Below are 20,254 nucleotides of genomic sequence, written 5' to 3'. Positions count from 1 at the left end.
ATAAAATGGACCGACTCCGACTCCTAAAATATATAATAAATTGGGTACAGTAATTCAATGCAGGATGTGCTGAATATTTTTTCATAGGAGTTTGGGAAAGTTATGAAATGTCCTATAAATGGCTGTTATATTCCTGATCTAAGGCTACATTCACACACAACGTTTTTCCTGTGTTTTTTGAGGATACGTTTTTCAGCTGCAAAAGCTGATCATCTTTTTAAAAAACTGCATCACCTGAAAGGTTTTTGAGCTCATAGATAATGTTTTCAATAGCAAAAGCAGATTAGAAATCTGCTCTATCTATATATCCATTTATCCATATCTGTCTATCCATATCGTATCTGTACCAAAAAGAATGAAAACCGGGTAGTACACCAATATATATTCTGTTCTATCTAAACATCTTGATTATTGGATCATAAAAATGATTAAATGTCTGAGGTTCACATTGTACTACAATAAATTTTTCACTTAAATATAAGCAATATGTGTGGGAGTCGGAGTCGTGGAGTCGGAGTAAGGGAAATTGAGGAGTCGGAGTCGGAGTCGCAGGTTTGGCTTACCGACTCCACAGCCCTGCTTTTCACCCCCAATTTTTATTTTCCCAAGGGTAACAGGACCACGAGAGTTATTGGGCAATTTGTCCTGAGTACGCTGATACCCCATATGTGGGTGTAAACGACTATTTGGGCGCATGGCAGAGCTCAGAAGGGAAGCAGCGCCATTTGACTTTTTTGGCTGGAATTGAGATCGGACACCATGTCGCGTTTGAAAAGCCCCTGATGTGCCAAATCAATAGAAATCCCCCACAAATGACACCATTTTGGAAACTAGACCCCCCCATGGAACTTATCTAGATGTGTGGTGAGAACTTTGAACCCCCAAGGGCTTCACAGAAGTTTATAATGTACAGCCGTACAATTAAAAAACCATATCTTTTCCACAAAAATGATCTTTTCACCCCCAATTTTTATTTTCACAAGGGTAACAGGAACCCAAAAGTTATTGTTCAATTTGTCCTGAGTATGCTGATAGCCCATATGTGGGGTAAATGACTATTTGGGCGCATGGCAGAGCTCGGAATGGAAGCAGCGCCATTTGACCTTTTTGGCTGGAATTGAAATCGGACGCCATGTCGCGTTTGGAGAATATCTGATGTGCCTAAACTGTTGAAATTCCCCACAAGTGACCCCATTTTGGAAACTAGTTCCCCCAAGGAACTTATCTAGATGTATGGTGAGCACTTTGAACCCCCAAGTGCTTCACAGAAGTTTATAACTCCCGGGCGTGAAAATAAAAAAATCATTTTTTCCACAAACATGATCTTTCAGTCCCCAATATTTTTATTTTCCCAAGGGTAACAGGAGAAATTGGACCCCAAAAGTTGTTGTCCAATTGGTCCTGAGTACGCCGATACCCCATATGTGGGAGAAAACTACTGTACGGGCACACATCGGGGCTTGGAAGGGAAGTAGTGATGTTTTGGAATGCAGACTTTCATGGAATGGTCTGCGGGAGTCATGTCGCGTTTGGAGAGCCTCTGATGTGCCTAAACTGTTGAAACTCCCCACAAGTGACCCCATTTTGGAAACTAGACCCCCCCCCCCAAGGAACTTATCTAGATGTGTGGTGAGCACTTTGAACCCCTAAGTGCTTCACAAAAGTTTATAACATAGAGCCATAAAAATAAAAAAAAATCAGATTTTTTCCACAAAAATGATATTTTTGCCCCCCAATTTTTTATTTTCCCAAGGGTAACAGGAGAAATTGGACCCCAAAAGTTGTTGTGCAATTTGTCCTGAGTAGGGGCAAACCACTGTTTGGGCACCTGGCAGAGCTTGGAAGGGAAGGAGCACCGTTTGACTTTTTCAACGCAGAATTAGCTGGAATTGAGATTAGACCCCAAGTTGCGTTTGGAGAGCACCTGATGTGCCTAAACAGTGGAAACCCCCCAATTCTAACTCCAACCGTAACCCCAACACACCCCTAACCCTAATCTCAGTACTAACCCTAAGGGGAAAATGGAAATAAATACTTATTTTTTAAATTTTATTATTTTTCCCTAACTAAGGGGGTGATAAACGGGGGTTTGATTTACTATTTATGGTGGTTTTTATGTTTAGCAGCTGTCACTTGCTAAAGACGCTTTTTATTGTAAAAAGTTTTTGCATCACCACATTTTGAGAGCTATAATTTTTCCGTATTTTGACCCACCGAGTCATGTGAGGTCTTATTTTTTGCAGGACGAGTTGACGTTTTTATTGGTACCTTTTTCGAGTACGTGACTTTTTTGATCACTTTTTATTCCAATTTTTGGGACGCAGAATGAACAAAAACCAGCATTTCATGATTTTCTTTTGGGGGTGCGTTTACACTGTTCCGTGTGTGGTAAAATTGATAAAGTGGTTTTATTCTTCGGGTCGGTACGATTACAGCGATACCTCATTTGTCATTTTTTATTTATGTTTTGGCGGTTTTATTCAATGAAAACAATTTTATATAAAACATAATTATTTTTCCATCGCTTTATTCTGCGAGCTATAACTGTTTTATTTTTTCGCCGATGATTCTGTATGGCAGCTCATTTTTTCCAGGACAAGATGATGTTTTCAGCGGTACCATGGTTATTTATATCCGTCTTTTTGATCGCGTCATTCCACTTTTTGTTCGGCGGTATGCTAATAAAGCATTGTTTTTTGCTTCGTTTTTTATTTTTTAAGGGGTTCACTAAAGGGGTTAACTAGTGGGACAGTTTTATAGGGCGCGTCGATACAGATGCAGCGATACTAAATATGTGTACTTTTACTGTTTTTTTTATTTCCAAAAAATGAATTTATTAGGGAATGTTTTTTTTTTTTAATTTAGCGATTTTTATAAATTATTTTTACACTTTTTTTTTTACTTTATTACATTGTTCCAAGGGGGGCACATCACTGTCATTTGTCAGATCGCTGATCTGACAGTTTGGACAGCTCTCTATCAGATCAGCGATCTGACAGGAGCTGCAGAGACTTCCTAACTGCCTGCTCTCTGCAGGCAATGAGGAAGCCGTCTCCCTGCAGGCCCCCGTGGATATATTGGATCCGTGGCCTGCAGGGAAGGAGGCCCCCAGAGCACATCGCGCTGCTGTGGGGATCTCAGAGAAGCACGGAGGGAGCCCCCTCCCTGCCGATGCTTCCCTAATCCCCTGGTACACTGCGATCATGTTTGATCGCAGTGTGCCAGGGGTGGTCCGTGACCACCCCAGACTCACAGTGCCGGGTGTCAGCTGGGATAATCAGCTGACACCCGGCCGCGATCAGCGGCGCCCCCCGCCGGGAGCGCCGCTGATCGCTGAGACGTACTATCCCGTCCCCAGTCATAGGGGACCGGGTACCGTGGACGGGATAGTATGTCTGATGTCAGAAAGGGGTTAATATTTTACTGATTTTCATGGTGTTCTCTTGTAGGATGAGTTATTTGCTAATTGAGGAATGGCTGTTGTTGCCATCTAATATCAGCCCCCACGGTACTGTATTGTTCTCTTCTCACAGGGTCAGTGAATAATCCTGTTTGCTAATATGCTAATGACAAATTGAACTAGCTTGTTAAAACATTGAACCCCTGTGACCTTCCCTCCCTGACCTGTGAATGAGGAGAGGGACTTAAAGTGAGGTGAGACACAATCTCAGATCCTGTGTGGAACTATGATGTGATCACACACCTCAGAGAGAAAAAAAAAAAAAAAAAAGAGTATATGGTCTATGTTATCCTCTGTCTGCTGGATTGTTGGTCTCATCTCCCAGGGCTTTTTATCCGGTTACTGAACTGCATTCGGGTTCTGGACTATCTTATCCTTTGTGTGGTGAATTATATATGGACCTTTCGTATTTCTTGCCTAAATAAAGGTCTTGGAATTGTTCACTATTCTCTTGCTCTGTTGATTGTGCGATACCGCGACAAAGGACTATACTGTCTAATCTAAAATGTGTGCTGTGAGGAATCGATGGTTTCTGAGCTATTGTAGAATTTATAATAGATATCACTCATGTAATGTAAGAAGTGATATCTTTGGCATTGTACTATACCTAGATTTCTCTGCTGTATCTGTGCATCATGAATCATGGTATGTGTTAAAGGGGCCCACTGAGACTCTTTCGCTCCTGACCCATGAAAACCTGGAGCCTGCCCTGTCTACGTCACACTTGCAGGCGGCGCAACGCTGCTCTACGTCACACCTGCAGGCGGCGCAACGCTGCTCTACGTCACACCTGCAGGCGGCGCTACGCTGCTCTACGTCACACCTGCAGGCGGCGCTACGCTGCTCTATGTCACACCTGCAGGCGGCGCAACGCTGCTCTACGTCACACCTGCAGGCGGAGCAACGCTGCTCTACGTCACACCTGCAGGCGGAGCAACGCTGCTCTACGTCACACCTGCAGGCGGAGCAACGCTGCTCAACGTAACAACCTGCAGGCGGCGCAACGCTGCTCTACGTCACACCTGCAGGCGGCGCAACGCTGCTCTACGTCACACCTGCAGGCGGCGCAACGCTGCTCTACGTCACACCTGCAGGCGGCGCAACGCTGCTCTACGTCACACCTGCAGGCGGCGCAACGCTGCTCTACGTCACACCTGCAGGCGGCGCAACGCTGCTCTACGTCACACCTGCAGGCGGCGCAACGCTGCTCTACGTCACACCTGCAGGCGGCGCAACGCTGCTCTACGTCACACCTGCAGGCGGCGCAACGCTGCTCTACGTCACACCTGCAGGCGGCGCAACGCTGCTCTACGTCACACCTGCAGGCGGCGCAACGCTGCTCTACGTCACACCTGCAGGCGGCGCAACGCTGCTCTACGTCACACCTGCAGGCGGCGCAAGGCTGCTCTACGTCACACCTGCAGGCGGCGCAACGCTGCTCTACGTCACACCTGCAGGCGGCGCAACGCTGCTCTACGTCACACCTGCAGGCGGCACAACGCTGCTCTACGTCACACCTGCAGGTGGCGCAAAGCTGCTCTACGTCATACCTGCAGGCAGAGCAACACTGATCTACGTCACACCTGCAGGCTGCACAACCCTGATCAACATCACACCTGAAGGCGGAGCAACGCTGCTCTACGTCACACCTGCAGGAGGCGCAACGCTGCTCTATGTCACACCTGCAGGCGGAGCAATGCTGCTCTACGTCACACCTGCAGGCGGCGCAACGCTGCTCTGTCACACCTGCAGGCGGAGCAACACTGATGTACGTCACACCTGCAGGCGGCGCAACGCTGCTCTACGTCACACCTGCAGGCGGCGCAACGCTGCTCTACGTCACACCTGCAGGTGGCGCAAAGCTGCTCTACGTCATACCTGCAGGCGGAGCAACACTGATCTACGTCACACCTGCAGGCTGCACAACCCTGATCTACATCACACCTGAAGGCGGAGCAACGCTGCTCTACGTCACACCTGCAGGAGGCGCAACGCTGCTCTATGTCACACCTGCAGGCGGAGCAATGCTGCTCTACGTCACACCTGCAGGCGGCGCAACGCTGCTGTCACACCTGCAGGCGGAGCAACACTGATGTACGTCACACCTGCAGGCGGCGCAACGCTGCTCTACGTCACACCTGCAGGCGGCGCTACGCTGCTCTACGTCACACCTGCAGGCGGCGCAATGCTGCTCTACGTCACACCTGCAGGCGGAGCAACGCTGCTCTACGTCACACCTGCAGGCGGAGCAATGCTGCTCAACGTAACACCCTGCAGGCGGCGCAACGCTGCTCTACGTCACACCTGCAGGCGGCGAAACGCTGCTCTACGTCACACCTGCAGGCGGCGAAACGCTGCTCTACGTCACACCTGCAGGCGGCGAAACGCTGCTCTACGTCACACCTGCAGGCGGCGAAACGCTGCTCTACGTCACACCTGCAGGCGGCGAAACGCTGCTCTACGTCACACCTGCAGGCGGCGCAACGCTGCTCTACGTCACACCTGCAGGCGGAGCAACACTGATGTACGTCACACCTGCAGGCGGCGCAACGCTGCTCTACGTCACACCTGCAGGCGGCGCTACGCTGCTCTACATCACACCTGCAGGCGGCGCAACGCTGCTCTACGTCACACCTGCAGGCGGAGCAACGCTGCTCTACGTCACACCTGCAGGCGGAGCAACGCTGCTCTACGTCACACCTGCAGGCGGAGCAATGCTGCTCAACGTAACACCCTGCAGGCGGCGCAACGCTGCTCTACGTCACACCTGCAGGCGGAGCAACGCTGCTCTACGTCACACCTGCAGGCGGCGCAAAGCTGCTCTACGTCACACCTGTAGGCGCCATAATACTGCTGTGCTCCACTGGCTACACACATCTGCCGCTCATACAGACCCGACCACACAGGCCGCCATTGCTGCACCCAGAGTGACTGCACACCTGGGAGAGCACGGAGTTCCCTTCACAAGTTACACAACTACTGAGACATAAACTGACCCGCGCTGCCGCCTCCAACATCTCACACCGTCACCACCTAGAATGCACTGCGGGCGGCGCATGCGCACTTGTGCAGACTACTAGCGTGGCAGGTTTGTAGTGCGCAGGCGCTGTCACACGTGTGTTCCCTGGGCTGAAGCTGCCGCTCTGTGCTGTGCGGGAGGCCCGGTCCGGTTCCTGTGCAGCCGCGTGCATCATGTTACCGTTCTCGTTACGGCGTCTGGGCCAGGTGAGTGGCACCGCGCGGTCCTGCAGGGTCGGGGCCAGGACAGCTGTCACATGCCTTTGGTGATGCTGTGTGCGTCGCGACCCTCGGGCGCCCTCTCTGCAGGAGGCGGTGATGCAGGACTATGGTCGGGTCTATATCTTGTGCTGGAGATTTTACTGCTCTGCAATTATGTCTAATTCAGTTATTTGGTGAGATCTGTGCTGTGTACACCGCTGCAGGGCATGTGGGCGCCATAGAAATGCATCGTTGCACCATGATGGACCTACATGCAGCAAGCGCAGAACTTTTTTTTTTTTTGCAATGTTTGCATTTTGTCATTTTCATAAGGACCGTTAAAACTGAGTGGCGGAATCTGATTGGCTGCTGAAGGTTTCTTCGTCACTCCCACACTGCGTTCTGTTCCGCAGGGGATGCGACAGCGCTGCCAGGATCCGTGATCGCCAGCACTGACCGGAGATGACGCTTATTAGGCTCTTACTACTCATTTCTGCTGTCAAATCAATATTCATACATTCAGTTTTTTTCTACGCATCAGGTTTTAAAAAGCACAGTGTGTAAAAAAAAAAAAAAAAAAAAAAAGTGTGCCGCCTATGCTCGGTGACGGATGGAATCCGCTGCATACTAGGCACTGTCCAATCAGAAGGCTGCAAGGGACAAAAAAAGCTCAAATCCCTTTAAAATACAGTTGTGCCCAAAAGTATTGACACCCCTGCAATTCTGTCAGATTTCAGTTTCTTCCTGAAAATGATTGCAAACACAAATTCTTTGGTATTATCTTCATTTAATTTGTCTTAAATGAAAAAAACACAAAAGAGAATGAAGCAAAAAGCAAAACATTTATCATTTCACACAAAACTCCAAAAATGGGCCAGACAAAAGTATTGGCACCCTCAGCCTTATACTTGGTTGCACAACCTTTAGCCACAATAACTGCGACCAACCGCTTCCGGTAACCATCAATGAGTTTCTTACAATGCTCTGCTGGAATTTTAGACCATTCTTCTTTGGCAAACTGCTCCAGGTCCCTGATATTTGAAGGGTGCCTTCTCCAAACTGCCATTTTTAGATCTCTCCACAGGTGTTCTATGGGATTCATGTCTGGACTCATTGCTGGCCACCTTAGAAGTCTCCAGTGCTTTCTCTCAAACCATTTTCTAGTGCTTTTTGAAGTGTGTTTTGGGTCATTGTCCTGCTGGAAGACCCATGACCTCTGAGGGAGACCCAGCTTTCTCACACTGGGCCCTACATTATGCTGCAAAGTTTGTTGGTAGTCTTCAGACTTCTTAATGCCATGCAAACAGTCAAGCAGTCCAGTGTCAGAGGCAGCAAAGCAACCCCAAAACATCAGGGAACCTCCGCCATGTTTGACTGTAGGGACCGTGTTCTCTTCTTTGAATGCCTCTTTTTTTCTCCTGTAAACTCTATGTTGATGCCTTTGCCCAAAAAGTTCTACTTTTGTCTCATCTGACCAGAGAACATTCTTCCAAAACGTTTTAGGCTTTTTCAGGTAAGTTTTGGCAAACTCCAGCCTGGCTTTTTTGTGTCTCGGGGTAAGAAGTGCGGTCTTCCTGGGTCTCCTACCATACAGTCCCTTTTCATTCAGATGCCGACGGATAGTACGGGTTAACACTGTTGTACCCTCGGACTGCAGGGCAGCTTGAACTTGTTTGGATGTTAGTCGAGGTTCTCTATACAACATCCGCACAATCTTGTGTTGAAATCTCTTGTCAATTTTTCTTTTCCGTCCACATTTAGGGAGGTTAGCCACAGTGCCACAGTGGCTTTAAACTTCTTGATGACACTGCGCATGGTAGACACAGGAACATTCTGGTCTTTGGAGATGGACTTGTAGCCTTGAGATTGCTCATGCTTCCTCACAATTTGGTTTCTCAAGTCCTCAGACAGTTCTTTGGTCTACTTTCTTTTCTCCATGCTCAATGTGGTACACACAAGGACACAGGACAGAGGTTGAGTCAACTTTAATCCATGTCAACTGGCTGCAAGTGTGATTTAGTTATTGCCAACATCTGTTAGGTGCCACAGGTAAGTTACAGGTGCTGTTAATTACACAAATTAGAGAAGCATCACATGATTTTTCGAACAGTGCCAATACTTTTGTCCACCCTCTTTTTTATGTTTGGGGTGGAATTATATCCAATTTGGCTTTAGGACAATTCTTTTTGTGTTTTTTCATTTAAGACAAATTAAATGAAGATAATAATACCAAAGAATTTGTGTTTGCAATCATTTTCAGGAAGAAACTGAGTATTATCTGACAGAATTGCAGGGGTGTCAATACTTTTGGCCACAACTGTATGTGCATGTGACGTCTATAAGATGCAGGTTCATTCTTTGTAGCGTTTTTTTTTGGAGGGGGGGCAGAGCCCACGAGTAATCCGTCTTGAAAGAGATGTAGTGTGCACGTACCCTAAAGAGGGGTTTCCTCCAGGAAACTCGTTGTCCGTGACCGTCAGTGTGCGCCTACGCTTAGGGTTTGGTCACACTGAGTTTTTTTTTTTTCGGAGTGTGTCCTTGCCCAAATCCTCCACACAAACGCTTGTGGATCTCGTCCTATTCATTTCTGTGGGAAATCCTCTTTGCTGTTCTTGTAGGGTTTTTTTTTTTTTTTTCCCTGAAGATGTTTTGAAAAAATGCCCAGTGGAAAAAGAACAGTTCATGTAACTTTTCTTTAAGGCGGCTGGAAACCTCTCCAAGGCACAAAGCAATTAAAATACTTAAAATCAGGAAAAAAAAGTGCCCAAATTCTTAAAAAAACACTTGAGAAATCAGTAGAGGAAAAGTTACTCCTGAAAACTTTCTAAAAGACCATGGGCACAAGACTTTTTTTAAACTCGGGAAAAGCCGCTGACTTTTTCAAGCTAAAGACACGTCAAGAAACAATGGAACTCTTACTTTTCTATTGTATTTTATTTTGTCAGTCGATTTCCCAAGCGTTTTTCTAACTGTTTTAGCCTCTGATGTTTTTTGAAGGGTTTCCCGAACGCTTTTGTGACTTCTCTCTTACTGTCTTTTTCTGGTCATCTTGCAGGCATCTTTTGAGCTCTCCCATTTATTTGATTTGTAAAGTACAGATCCTCTTCTGAGGGACTAAAGAAAAAAGATGTGGTGTTAAAAGAAATCACCAGGTTTTTGCTTTTAGTCTTAGAGCAGCGTGTGATTCCTGCAATGTATCACTTACTGGGCTGCTTGCTGTAGTTTTGATAAAATTCCTGTTTTATCAGCAGCAGATTAAAGGTCCTGTTAGGCTGAGTTCACACGTGGCGTTTTTTTCGCGTTTCCGCGGCGGTTTTAACCGCGCGATTTTGCCGCGAAAAATAAGCATCCCATGCATTCCTATGGGATTCCGCAATGCTGTGCTAATGCTGCGGTTTTTACCGCGGTGGAATCGCTTCGCGGTAAAAACCGCAGCATGCTCATTAATTTGCGGAATCGCGGCGATCCCGCACCCATAGGAATGCATTTTTCCGCTTACTTTCCGCATGTGGCTGTGCACACCATGCGAAAAGTAAGCAGAACAATTGTGGATGGTACCCACGGTCCGGAGGAGAGGAGACTGTCCTCCGGGCTTTGGGTACCATATCCCTGTAAAAAATATAATTTAAAATAAAAAATATTGTTATTCTCACCCTCCGACGTCCCACGCAGCCTTCCCGCCTCTCTCCACGCTCTCGTTCCCAGTAGTCCTTTGCGAAAATGCTCGCGCTGACGTCCCTTCTCGCGGGATCGCGAAGTCTGGCGGTCATTCGCGCGACGTCATCGCGAATTACCGCGAGACGTCGTGATCCCGCGAGAACTGACGTCATCTCGGGCTTTTTCGCAAAGGACTACTGGGAACGGCTGCGCGGGACGTCGGAGGGTGAGAATAACAGTATTTTTTATTTTTTTTTACATTCTATCTTTTACTACTGATGCTGCATAGGCCTCAGTAGTAAAAAGTTGGTCACACTCGTCAAACACTATGTTTGACGAGTGTGACCAATCTGTCAATCAGTTCTCCAAGCGATGCTACAGATTGCTTGGAGAACGCTAGCATTTTGCAATCTAAATACGCTTGCAAAATGCTAGTTTTTCCGCGGGAAAATCGCGGGAATTTAAAATGCGATTTTCCCGCGGACTGGAATTCCGGAATTCTCGCGGTAATTTCCGCGAGAGTTCCGGTACGTGTGCACTTAGCCTTACACATAGCGACGCTCCAGCGATCCCGATAATGGTCCGTCGCTACATGGTAGGGCAGCACAGTGCTGGAGTCCTGGGTTCGAATCCCACCAAGGACAACATCTGCAAGGAGTTTGTATGTTCTCCCCGTGTTTGCGTGGGTTTCCTCCGGGCACTCCGGTTTCCTCCCACACTCTAAAGACATACTGATAGGGAATTTAGATTGTGAGCCCCATCGGGGACAGTGATGAAAATGTGTGCAAACTGTAAAGTGCTGCGGAATATGTTAGCACTATATAAAAATAAATATTATTATTATTACATGGTCGCTAGTAAGCTGTTAAACAGGCAGACCTACTCAACGGCGCAGCAGTGATACGGCGATCCTCGGCAGTCGTCAGGACCTTGTCACACAGTAGCTATTCTGACGACATAGACTTCGAGGTCGCTCGTCGGCGTCAAGCACAGCGATGCATGCTAGCCAGCGGGACACCCAACGATCAAAAAATGGTCTAGGACGTTCGAGCACGATTAGCGATATCCAGCGGGGGCCCAGTCACCGCTGCGTGTCACACATAGCGAGATCACTGGCGAGGTTGCTGTTGCGTCACAAAACCTGTGAGTGTTCAGCGATCTCGCTAACGATCTCACTATGTGTAACGGGGCCTTATCACTAGAGGACTGTATAGCCCAGCCGATTGGCAGCCTTCTGTGACCACTGTAAACCCTGGAAGCTTTTTACCTATGTACAATCAGTGGTGAGATTGGCTTTATACAGAGCTCAACATTCAGAGAACTGGTAGATCTACAGCAGAGAAAAAAGTGTTTTTTTTTTTTTTTTATTATAAAATCAAAACTGCAGCAAGCAGCCCAGTAAATTACACATCACTGGTCTATATTAGAGATGAGCGAACATCGTTGGCTCCCTCCTTATTCGGCAAGCTACAGCGCTTATCGCTGAAGCTGCATTGGGAACCTGGATACCTGGAGCGCTCCCGATAATCAGCTGTTCCGCGCCGCAGCTGCATGTGTCGCGGCTGTGTGACAGTCACAAAATACAGGCTCTCCACCTGCGGAGACACAAACTAAATCTCCGAGCACACCCAAAATACTCGATCACTCGAGCATGCTCGCCTAGAGGTGTAGCTAAGGTTATGGTTCAGGGGGGGCGAAACTTCTGAGTGGGCCCCTAACCAGAGGACCTCAACAAATGACCGCGCTGCTGCCAAAATAATATGTATATAAAAATTCCAATATTGATATTACCGCCATATGGTCAGAGGTAAATAATACCAGTCTACAGAACATATAATAGATTACAGCAGAGTTACAGATAATGTCTTACCGCTGACAATTTTTATGATGGAATCATTCACTTTTCACGTCTTTTCCATCTTGCCCAGACCGACATGACGACTCCTCCAGTCAGGACTCGGCTACAGAGAATACAACAAAGACATATTTCACTTCTCACATTTTCAGCACTGTGCCCAATTGGACTATTCTCAACCTGCACAAACCCCTCATCCTGCTGATACCCCAATAATGAGCCGCTGCTGCCGTATGTGTCCCTGTTACTGCACCTACTGTGTGGTTCTGTGTGACCTCTAAATTTTAAAGCAAACCTCTAAAATATAGTGATGCCGGGTGCAAGTGCCCTAGAAAACAGTGCCCATATTTTGTCCCCTAGAAAGTAATAGTGCCCTGTGTGCCCCTTTGACAGTCACAGTAACCCAAGTTCCCCTATAAGAAGTGCCCACTTTACACTTAGTAATGTCCCAAGTCTCCCCCTGTACAGCTCCTCTATACACAGTATGATGCTCTCTTATACACAGTATGCTGGCCCCGTCACTATAATCCCCACACTGTATGATGGCCCCCTAGATAGTCTCCATATAGCACAGTGGTCTTCAACCTTTTTGACCTCAAGAGCCACATTCAGCACTGAGAGAGGGGCACGAGCCACATCCGGCTCCACTCACAGTAGTGTCAACCAAACCCCCATTACAGGTATAATGATAACCAAAGCTTTTCCACATAAATCACTCCAATGCAGTACACTGAGATCCAGGGGTCCCCACAATCCCCCCAATCAGTATTCTCCCATCCAGCACTCCCAACACACTGTCACATCCAGCTTTGAGCACCTCCTCTAACAGGTAGTACCATCCTCCAGAGTACCATACCTAAATATCTCTAACCCCCTAAGACCAGGATATGTGCATCCAGATCTGCTCTTCTGTGCCGGAATACTCACACAATCCACCATATTGAGATGTGCTCTTCATACCTGTTTGTTAGACCTGGAGCTATTGCACCAATCTGACTGACAGCCGCGAGCCACAATTCATGGGACCGCGAGCCACATGTGGCTCCCGAACGACAGGTTGGAGACCCCTGATATAGCATAATACACCAGATAGTCCTCAATATAGTATAATGCACTCCCCATAGGCAGCGTCTATAGTATAATGTACTTCCATAGACAGCCTCTTTATTATAATGCACCCCCATAGGCAGCCTCTTTATTATAATGCACCCCCATAGGCAGCCTCTGTATTATAATGCACCCCATAGGCAGCCTCTGTATTATAATGCACCCCCATAGGCAGCCTCTGTATTATAATGCACCCCCATAGGCAGCCTCTGTATTATAATGCACCCCATAGGCAGCCTCTGTATTATAATGCACCCCCATAGGCAGCCTCTTTATTATAATGCACCCCCATAGGCAGCCTCTTTATTATAATGCACCCCCATAGGCAGCCTCTGTATTATAATGCACCCCCATAGGCAGCCTCTGTATTATAATGCACCCCATAGGCAGCCTCTTTATTATAATGCACCCCCATAGGCAGCCTCTGTATTATAATGCACCCCCATAGGCAGCCTCTGTATTATAATGCACTCCCCATAGGCAGCGTCTATAGTATAATGTACTTCCATAGGCAGCCTCTTTATTATAATGCACCCCATAGGCAGCCTCTGTATTATAATGCACCCCCATAGGCAGCCTCTTTATTATAATGCACCCCCATAGGCAGCCTCTGTATTATAATGCACCCCCATAGGCAGCCTCTGTATTATAATGCACCCCCATAGGCAGCCTCTTTATTATAATGCACCCCCATAGGCAGCCTCTATATTATAATGCACCTCCATAGGCAGCCTCTATATTATAATGCACCCCCATAGGCAGCCTCTGTATTATAATGCACGCCAATCAGACAGACAGCTGCGAGCCACAAGTGGCTCCTGAGCTACAGGTTGGAGACCACTGATATAGCATAATACACCAGATAGTCCTCAATATAGTATAATGCACTCCCCATAGGCAGAGTCTATAGTATAATGTACTTCCATAGCCAGCCTCTGTATTATAATGCACCCCCATAGGCAGCCTCTGTATTATAATGCACCCCATAGGCAGCCTCTGTACCACTATAGACAGTAGACAGCCTCTATATTATAATGCACCCCCATAGGCAGCCTCTGAATTTTAATGCACCCCCATAGACAGCCTCTACGTTATAATGCACCCCCATAGACAGCCTCTACATTATAATGCACCCCATAGACAGCCTCTATATTATAATGCACCCCCATAGACAGCCTCTATATTATAATGCACCCCCATAGGCAGCCTCTGTATTATAATGCACCCCCATAGACAGCCTCTATATTATAATGCACCCCCATAGACAGCCTATATATTATAATGCACCCCCATAGGCAGCCTCTATATTATAATGCACCCCCCATAGGCAGCCTCTATATTATAATGCACCCCCATAGGCAGCCTCTATATTATAATGCACCCCCATAGGCAGCCTCTATATTATAATGCACCTCCCATAGGCAGCCTCTGTATTATAATGCACCCCATAGGCAGCCTCTGTATTATAATGCACCCCCATAGGCAGCCTCTGTATTATAATGCACCCCCCATAGGCAGCCTCTGTATTATAATACACCCCCATAGGCAGCCTCTATATTATAATGCACCCCCATAGACAGCCTATATATTATAATGCACCCCAATAGGCAGCCTCTGTATTATAATGCACCCCATAGACAGCCTCTATATTATAATGCACCCCCATAGACAGCCTCTATATTATAATGCACCCTCATAGAAAGCCTCTGTACTTTAATGCACCCCCATAGGCAGCCTATGTTTTATAATGCACCCCCATAGGCAGCCTCTGTATTATAATGCACCCCATAGGCAGCCTCTGTATTATAATGCACCCCCATAGGCAGCCTCTGTATTATAATGCACCCCCATGGGCAGCCTCTGTATTATAATGCAGCCCCATGGGCAGCCTCTGTATTATAATGCAGCCCCATAGGCAGCCTCTGTATTATAATGCACCCCCATAGGCAGCCTCTGTATTATAATGCACCCCCATAGGCAGCCGCTATATTATAATGCACCCCCATAGGCAGCCTCTGTATTATAATGCACCCCCATAGGCAGCCTCTGTATTATAATGCACCCCATAGGCAGCCTCTGTATTATAATGCACCCCATAGGCAGCCTCTGTATTATAATGCACCCCCATAGGCAGCCTCTGTATTATAATGCACCCCCATAGGCAGCCTCTGTATTATAATGCACCCCCATAGGCAGCCTCTGTATTATAATGCACCCCCATAGGCAGCCTCTGTATTATAACGCACCCCCATAGGCAGCCTCTGTATTATAATGCACCCCCATAGGCAGCCTCTATGTTATAATGCACCCCCATAGGCAGCCTCTATATTATAATGCACCCCCATAGGCAGCCTCTGTATTATAATGCACGCCAATCAGACAGACAGCCGCGAGCCACAATTCATGGGACCGCGAGCCACAAGTGGCTCCTGAGCTGCAGGTTGGAGACCACTGATATAGCATAATACACCAGATAGTCCTCAATATAGTATAATGCACTCCCCATAGGCAGAGTCTATTGTATAATGTACCCCCATAGCCAGCCTCTGTATTATAATGCACCCCCATAGGCAGCCTGTATATTATAATGCACCCCATAGGCAGCCTCTGTACCCCTATAGGCAGCCTCTGTATTATAATGCACCCCCATAGGCAGCCTCTGTATTATAATGCACCCCCATAGGCAGCCTCTGTATTATAATGCACCCCCATAGGCAGCCTCTGTATTATAATGCACCCCCATAGGCAGCCTCTGTATTATAATGCACCCCCATAGGCAGCCTCTGTATTATAATGCACCCCCATAGGCAGCCTCTGTATTATAATGCACCCCCATAGGCAGCCTCTGTATTATAACGCACCCCCATAGGCAGCTTCTCTGTACCCCTATAGGCAGCTTCTCTGTACCCCCATAGGCTGCCTCTGTATTATAACGTACCCCCATAGTCAGCCTCTGTACCCCTATAGGCAGCCTATTATAATTCACCCCGTTACAAAAATAAATACATCTAATACTCACCTCTCTTCCTCCCAGCTCCTGCGCTGCTCCCTGCTCTCCCGCTCATCTCCTGACAGCGGGCGCCGGGCAGTGACGTCAGCGCGCCTGCTGTCAGGGAGAGAGGGATGATGGGAGAAGTAGCGCTCGCTCCCTCTCTCAGCACTGCGGTCTGCTGTATGGGTTAGATGCCGATACAGCTGACCCTGCGATGACGGGCGGGAGGCCCACTGCTGGCACCGGGCCCCCCACCGCCTGCTCGGGGCCCATAGCGGCCGGGCGGCAAAGCAGTGAGATCGATTCTCCCTGCTCTGCTGCAGAATGCAATTGTATCGGTGCGCTGTGCGCGTCGGGATCGCAGCTGTGTCCTGGATCCGAGCGCATCGGGATCGCAGCTGCATTCGGGATTGCAGCTGCGTCCTGGATCCGGGCGCATCACTTGGGTGTACCAAAATGGCGGTCGGCGTACTTCTGGTGCGGTACAGTGGATTGTGGGATTCGGGGACATCCAGACGGAAATGGATGACAGACAATTTAAGGCAATTATATGTTGATTACGTAGACCGATGCACGCAGCTATGATCACAAGGAAACTTCAGACGTTGATTGTACAAAATCCACAATCGTTTTAGTCACTATAACACCACCTATATGGTCACATGTGTATTTTACTTAGCAAAATCCTCCAGGTTCCCTAGCCAAATCAGGTTTTGAAAAATGTCAAGCCACTAAAAGAAGTGACCTTACCATTCTTCAGGCAGTTTCTTCACTGAAAGTTATGTGGTCCGGCGGCGGGTCCTGGCGGGGGTCCGGCGGCGGGGCGTTCCGGTGTGGGTGTAACGGCGGTGTCCCGCTGGTGGTACTGCGCAAGGGCCTGGTATCACCAGCGGGTGCCATATTGAAATCCCCATCACTTGGGTATTCCAATATGGCGGTCGACGCGTATTTCCGGTGCGGTGGATTGTGGGATTCGAGGACGTCCGGATGGAAGTGGATAACGGACAATTTTAGGTAAGTATATAATAGATAATGTTGAAATATATGTTCATAGGATTAAATAAAAACCCATCTCGTTACACCCCCCTCGTTACACCCCTCTCATAGCCGGCAGGAAAGACGGTGGTTTGCGGCTTGTGCTGGAGATGGGGTGCGGTGCCACCAGAGGGCGCCCGCACCCCATCTCCAGCACAGGCCTCAAGCCGCGGTCTTTCCTGCTGGCTGTAACTGCACGGAGGTGGGTGGGCAGGCGGCGGCGGGTTCAGCGGCGGGGGGTCCCGCTGTTGGTACTGCGCAAGGGCCTGGTACCACCACCGGGTGCCGTATTGGAGTACTCATCACTTGGGTATTCCAATATGGCGGTTGGTGTACTTCCGGCACGGTGGATTGTGGGATTCGAGGACGTCCTGATGGAAGTGAATGATAGACAATTTTAGGTAGGTATTTAATAGATTATGGTAATCCTAATTGTCCTAAACCGGGAAAGGTTTATTCTGATTTCATGTCAGATATTGATAAAAACGTGCATGTGTGTGTCAACTTCTGGTTTCAACCGTATAAGTGTGTGTGTGACTATCGTATCTGTGTGTGTAAATACTGTATGTATCTGGTCTTTCCTGTGGGGTCACGCTGTGATTTTACAGTACACGGCAGATGAATTGCCAGCTATTCAAAGAATCAGACATAGTCCGAGTGCTGTGCGATTTATTCCCCCCCCCCCCCCCAGTCCGATCGTGATCTATAGATATGGGTCGTATGGTTCTACGCGAAGTAGTTTTTTTTTTTCTCTGGGGGCACTAAACTTTATTAGCATGCACAAAGAAGCACACGTTAAAACAAAAAAAATGCTTGAAAAAACGCACCAAAACATGCGTCTTTGCCTCAGCTTTTTCCTGCCAAGAAATCAGGTTTTGCTGCAGGAAAAAAAATGCCCAGTGTGAACTTGGCCTAAGATAGGACCACAACATTTCTTTTTGCAAAATTCAATTTAACAGAACAAATGTGAATTTTGCTGCAGATTTGCCGTGCAAAATCCACTTCAAATTCATGAAGTGTGTAGGTGACTGTAGGGTAAATTCACACAGAGCTGCTGCAGGTTTACATCCAATAAAGCTGGTGCATATCAACCACACGGATGAAAATGTTATCAAATTTCATCCGTATTTTACTGTGAAAATCCATAGGGGAAATGAGCCTGCGTCTCATACTTTACATTGACCGCATGCCGCGAGTGTTGCAGACCAGTATATGACACTACCTCTTTGTAGTATTTCGTAGCTGACCATACAGTGGGATGTCTGTACAGTAATGGAGCAGGCACAGCGTACAAAGAGCGGGATAAATAGGTTGCATGTGATGATACCGGTCTTAATTAACATTTCCCCTCCATAATTGTGCTGTGTTGTCGAGTTAGTCGGCCATAAGGGTTAATAATCATGATTGTACTAGAAGCAGAATTGGCATAGTGTTATGTGCAGGAGTAAGTGGCTGGAAATGGGTTTATTATGATCTCTTCAGAGACACGGCACGCTCCGTTGACTTTATAGCCCAATTTCCTTGGCTTTGTACCTTGCAGCTGTGTATGTGTGTCTGCACATCTCTTGCATAAAAGTCATTTTCCAGCGGCCACAGCTGGCCGGCCCCAGTGCAGTCGGCTCCGAGTGTGTGTTTTCTTATTATCTAGAAGCGCTGGACCTTGATTGTTAGTACATGAGCCCTGGGAGGGAGGGGGAAATAGCGGAGCAGACATTGCACCAAGTCATTGAGCTGAAGAAGTAAACGCACAGCTCCCTATTATTCTTTGGACTTGAACTATGTGACGGCTCAAATAAAAGGATTTGCTTATGTTGGAACGTGCCTTGTTTGTCGAGCCGTCCTGTCAATAAGTAGCCATCGATAGCGGCGTTTGGACATGTAGGCGTCCTGTGATTGGTCAGCACGCAGACTGTGTGCGCTTACACAACCGGCTTATTACTCAATCTGCAATTTTGTAAGAAAAAAAAAATAAAACAAAACACCAAATTTTGACCCTAATTGACACTATGTAACAGTGAGGATGAGTAGGAGAAACTTCTTTAACAAACATGGGTTTGCAATTGTGCAGCGTAGACGCAAAGGCCGGTTAATGATTGTCAGGGCCTTATATGTTCGTTTAGGGCAGGCCGGACGTATAATAACAGGGTCCCCAGAGGTGAGGGGACCACTATCACCTGCAGGTGAAATTGTGCGTTATGTTGAGCTATTGGACTGCACAGGGGCAACCCTTGTGTCCTGCTTGCACTGGGGCAACCCTTGTGTCCTGCTTGCACTGGGGCAACCCTTGTGTCCTGCTTGCACTGGGGCAACCCTTGTGTCCTGCTTGCACTGGGGCAACCCTTGTGTCCTGCTTGCACTGGGGCAACCCTTGTGTCCTGCTTGCACTGGGGCAACCCTTGTGTCCTGCTTGCACTGGGGCAACCCTTGTGTCCTGCTTGCACTGGGGCAACCCTTGTGCCCTGCTTGCACTGGGGCAACCCTTGTGCCCTGCTTGCACTGGGGCAACCCTTGTGCCCTGCTTGCACTGGGGCAACCCTTGTGCCCTGCTTGCACAGAATTTCTTTTCTGTCTGTCCACTATAGGGTTAGGGCTACACTCAGCAACAGCCAGGCAAGTCCAAAATCCTTTGGACCTACGTTGGGGTGGTGTATGCTAGGTTGCATCTTCAACAGTTTCTTCTGTGTGGAAAAGAACAGCAGACGTTCAGTAAAAAAAAAGCCTGCAATCAAGCCTGATGGACGGCTCCTCTCCTATTCATTGCATGTTAATCTCCGACAACACACGGATGACATTGTGTGCTGTTAGTGATTGAAGGAGCCCCAAGTCCGTGAACAGACATCAGTAATTATACTTGTATGTTAAATAAGACAGTCCTGGTGTCAGTTTGATCAGTATGTCCGTTTTTATCATCAGTTTATCCTGGTTGGAA

At 47.8% G+C, this 20,254-nt stretch overlaps 1 protein-coding gene and 1 long non-coding RNA gene across 5 annotated transcripts in view; one reads left to right on the top strand and one right to left on the bottom strand.

The window, feature by feature from the left end:
- The window catches only part of LOC141091320 (uncharacterized), a 37,611-nt gene extending 31,059 nt beyond the window's left edge, over positions 1-6,552 (bottom strand). For 2 of the 3 annotated variants that reach the window (XR_012232491.1, XR_012232490.1), the window contains exon 1: positions 6,457-6,515. This is a non-coding gene — a long non-coding RNA (uncharacterized lncRNA). Of the gene's footprint in view, positions 1-6,456 lie in introns of all 3 variants that reach the window. The other variant, XR_012232489.1, reaches the window with a different exon arrangement.
- SHMT2 (serine hydroxymethyltransferase 2) overlaps positions 6,346-20,254 on the top strand; it is a 136,378-nt gene continuing 122,469 nt past the window's right edge. The window contains exon 1 of one of the 2 annotated variants that reach the window (XM_073576842.1): positions 6,346-6,548. Coding sequence is in view for 1 of the 2 variants with exons in the window: in XM_073576840.1 (XP_073432941.1) it covers positions 6,653-6,685 (33 nt within the window). In the remaining variant the exon portion in view is untranslated. Of the gene's footprint in view, positions 6,686-20,254 lie in introns of both variants that reach the window. The other variant, XM_073576840.1, reaches the window with a different exon arrangement.

The sequence above is a fragment of the Dendrobates tinctorius genome, unplaced genomic scaffold (assembly GCF_039654945.1).
Source record: "Dendrobates tinctorius isolate UK_male_01 unplaced genomic scaffold, ASM3965494v1 ptg000051l, whole genome shotgun sequence".
Classification (NCBI taxonomy): Eukaryota; Metazoa; Chordata; class Amphibia; order Anura; family Dendrobatidae; genus Dendrobates; species Dendrobates tinctorius.
The sequence above is the reverse complement of the archived record's forward strand: the minus strand, read 5'-3'. Positions and strand labels throughout refer to the sequence as shown.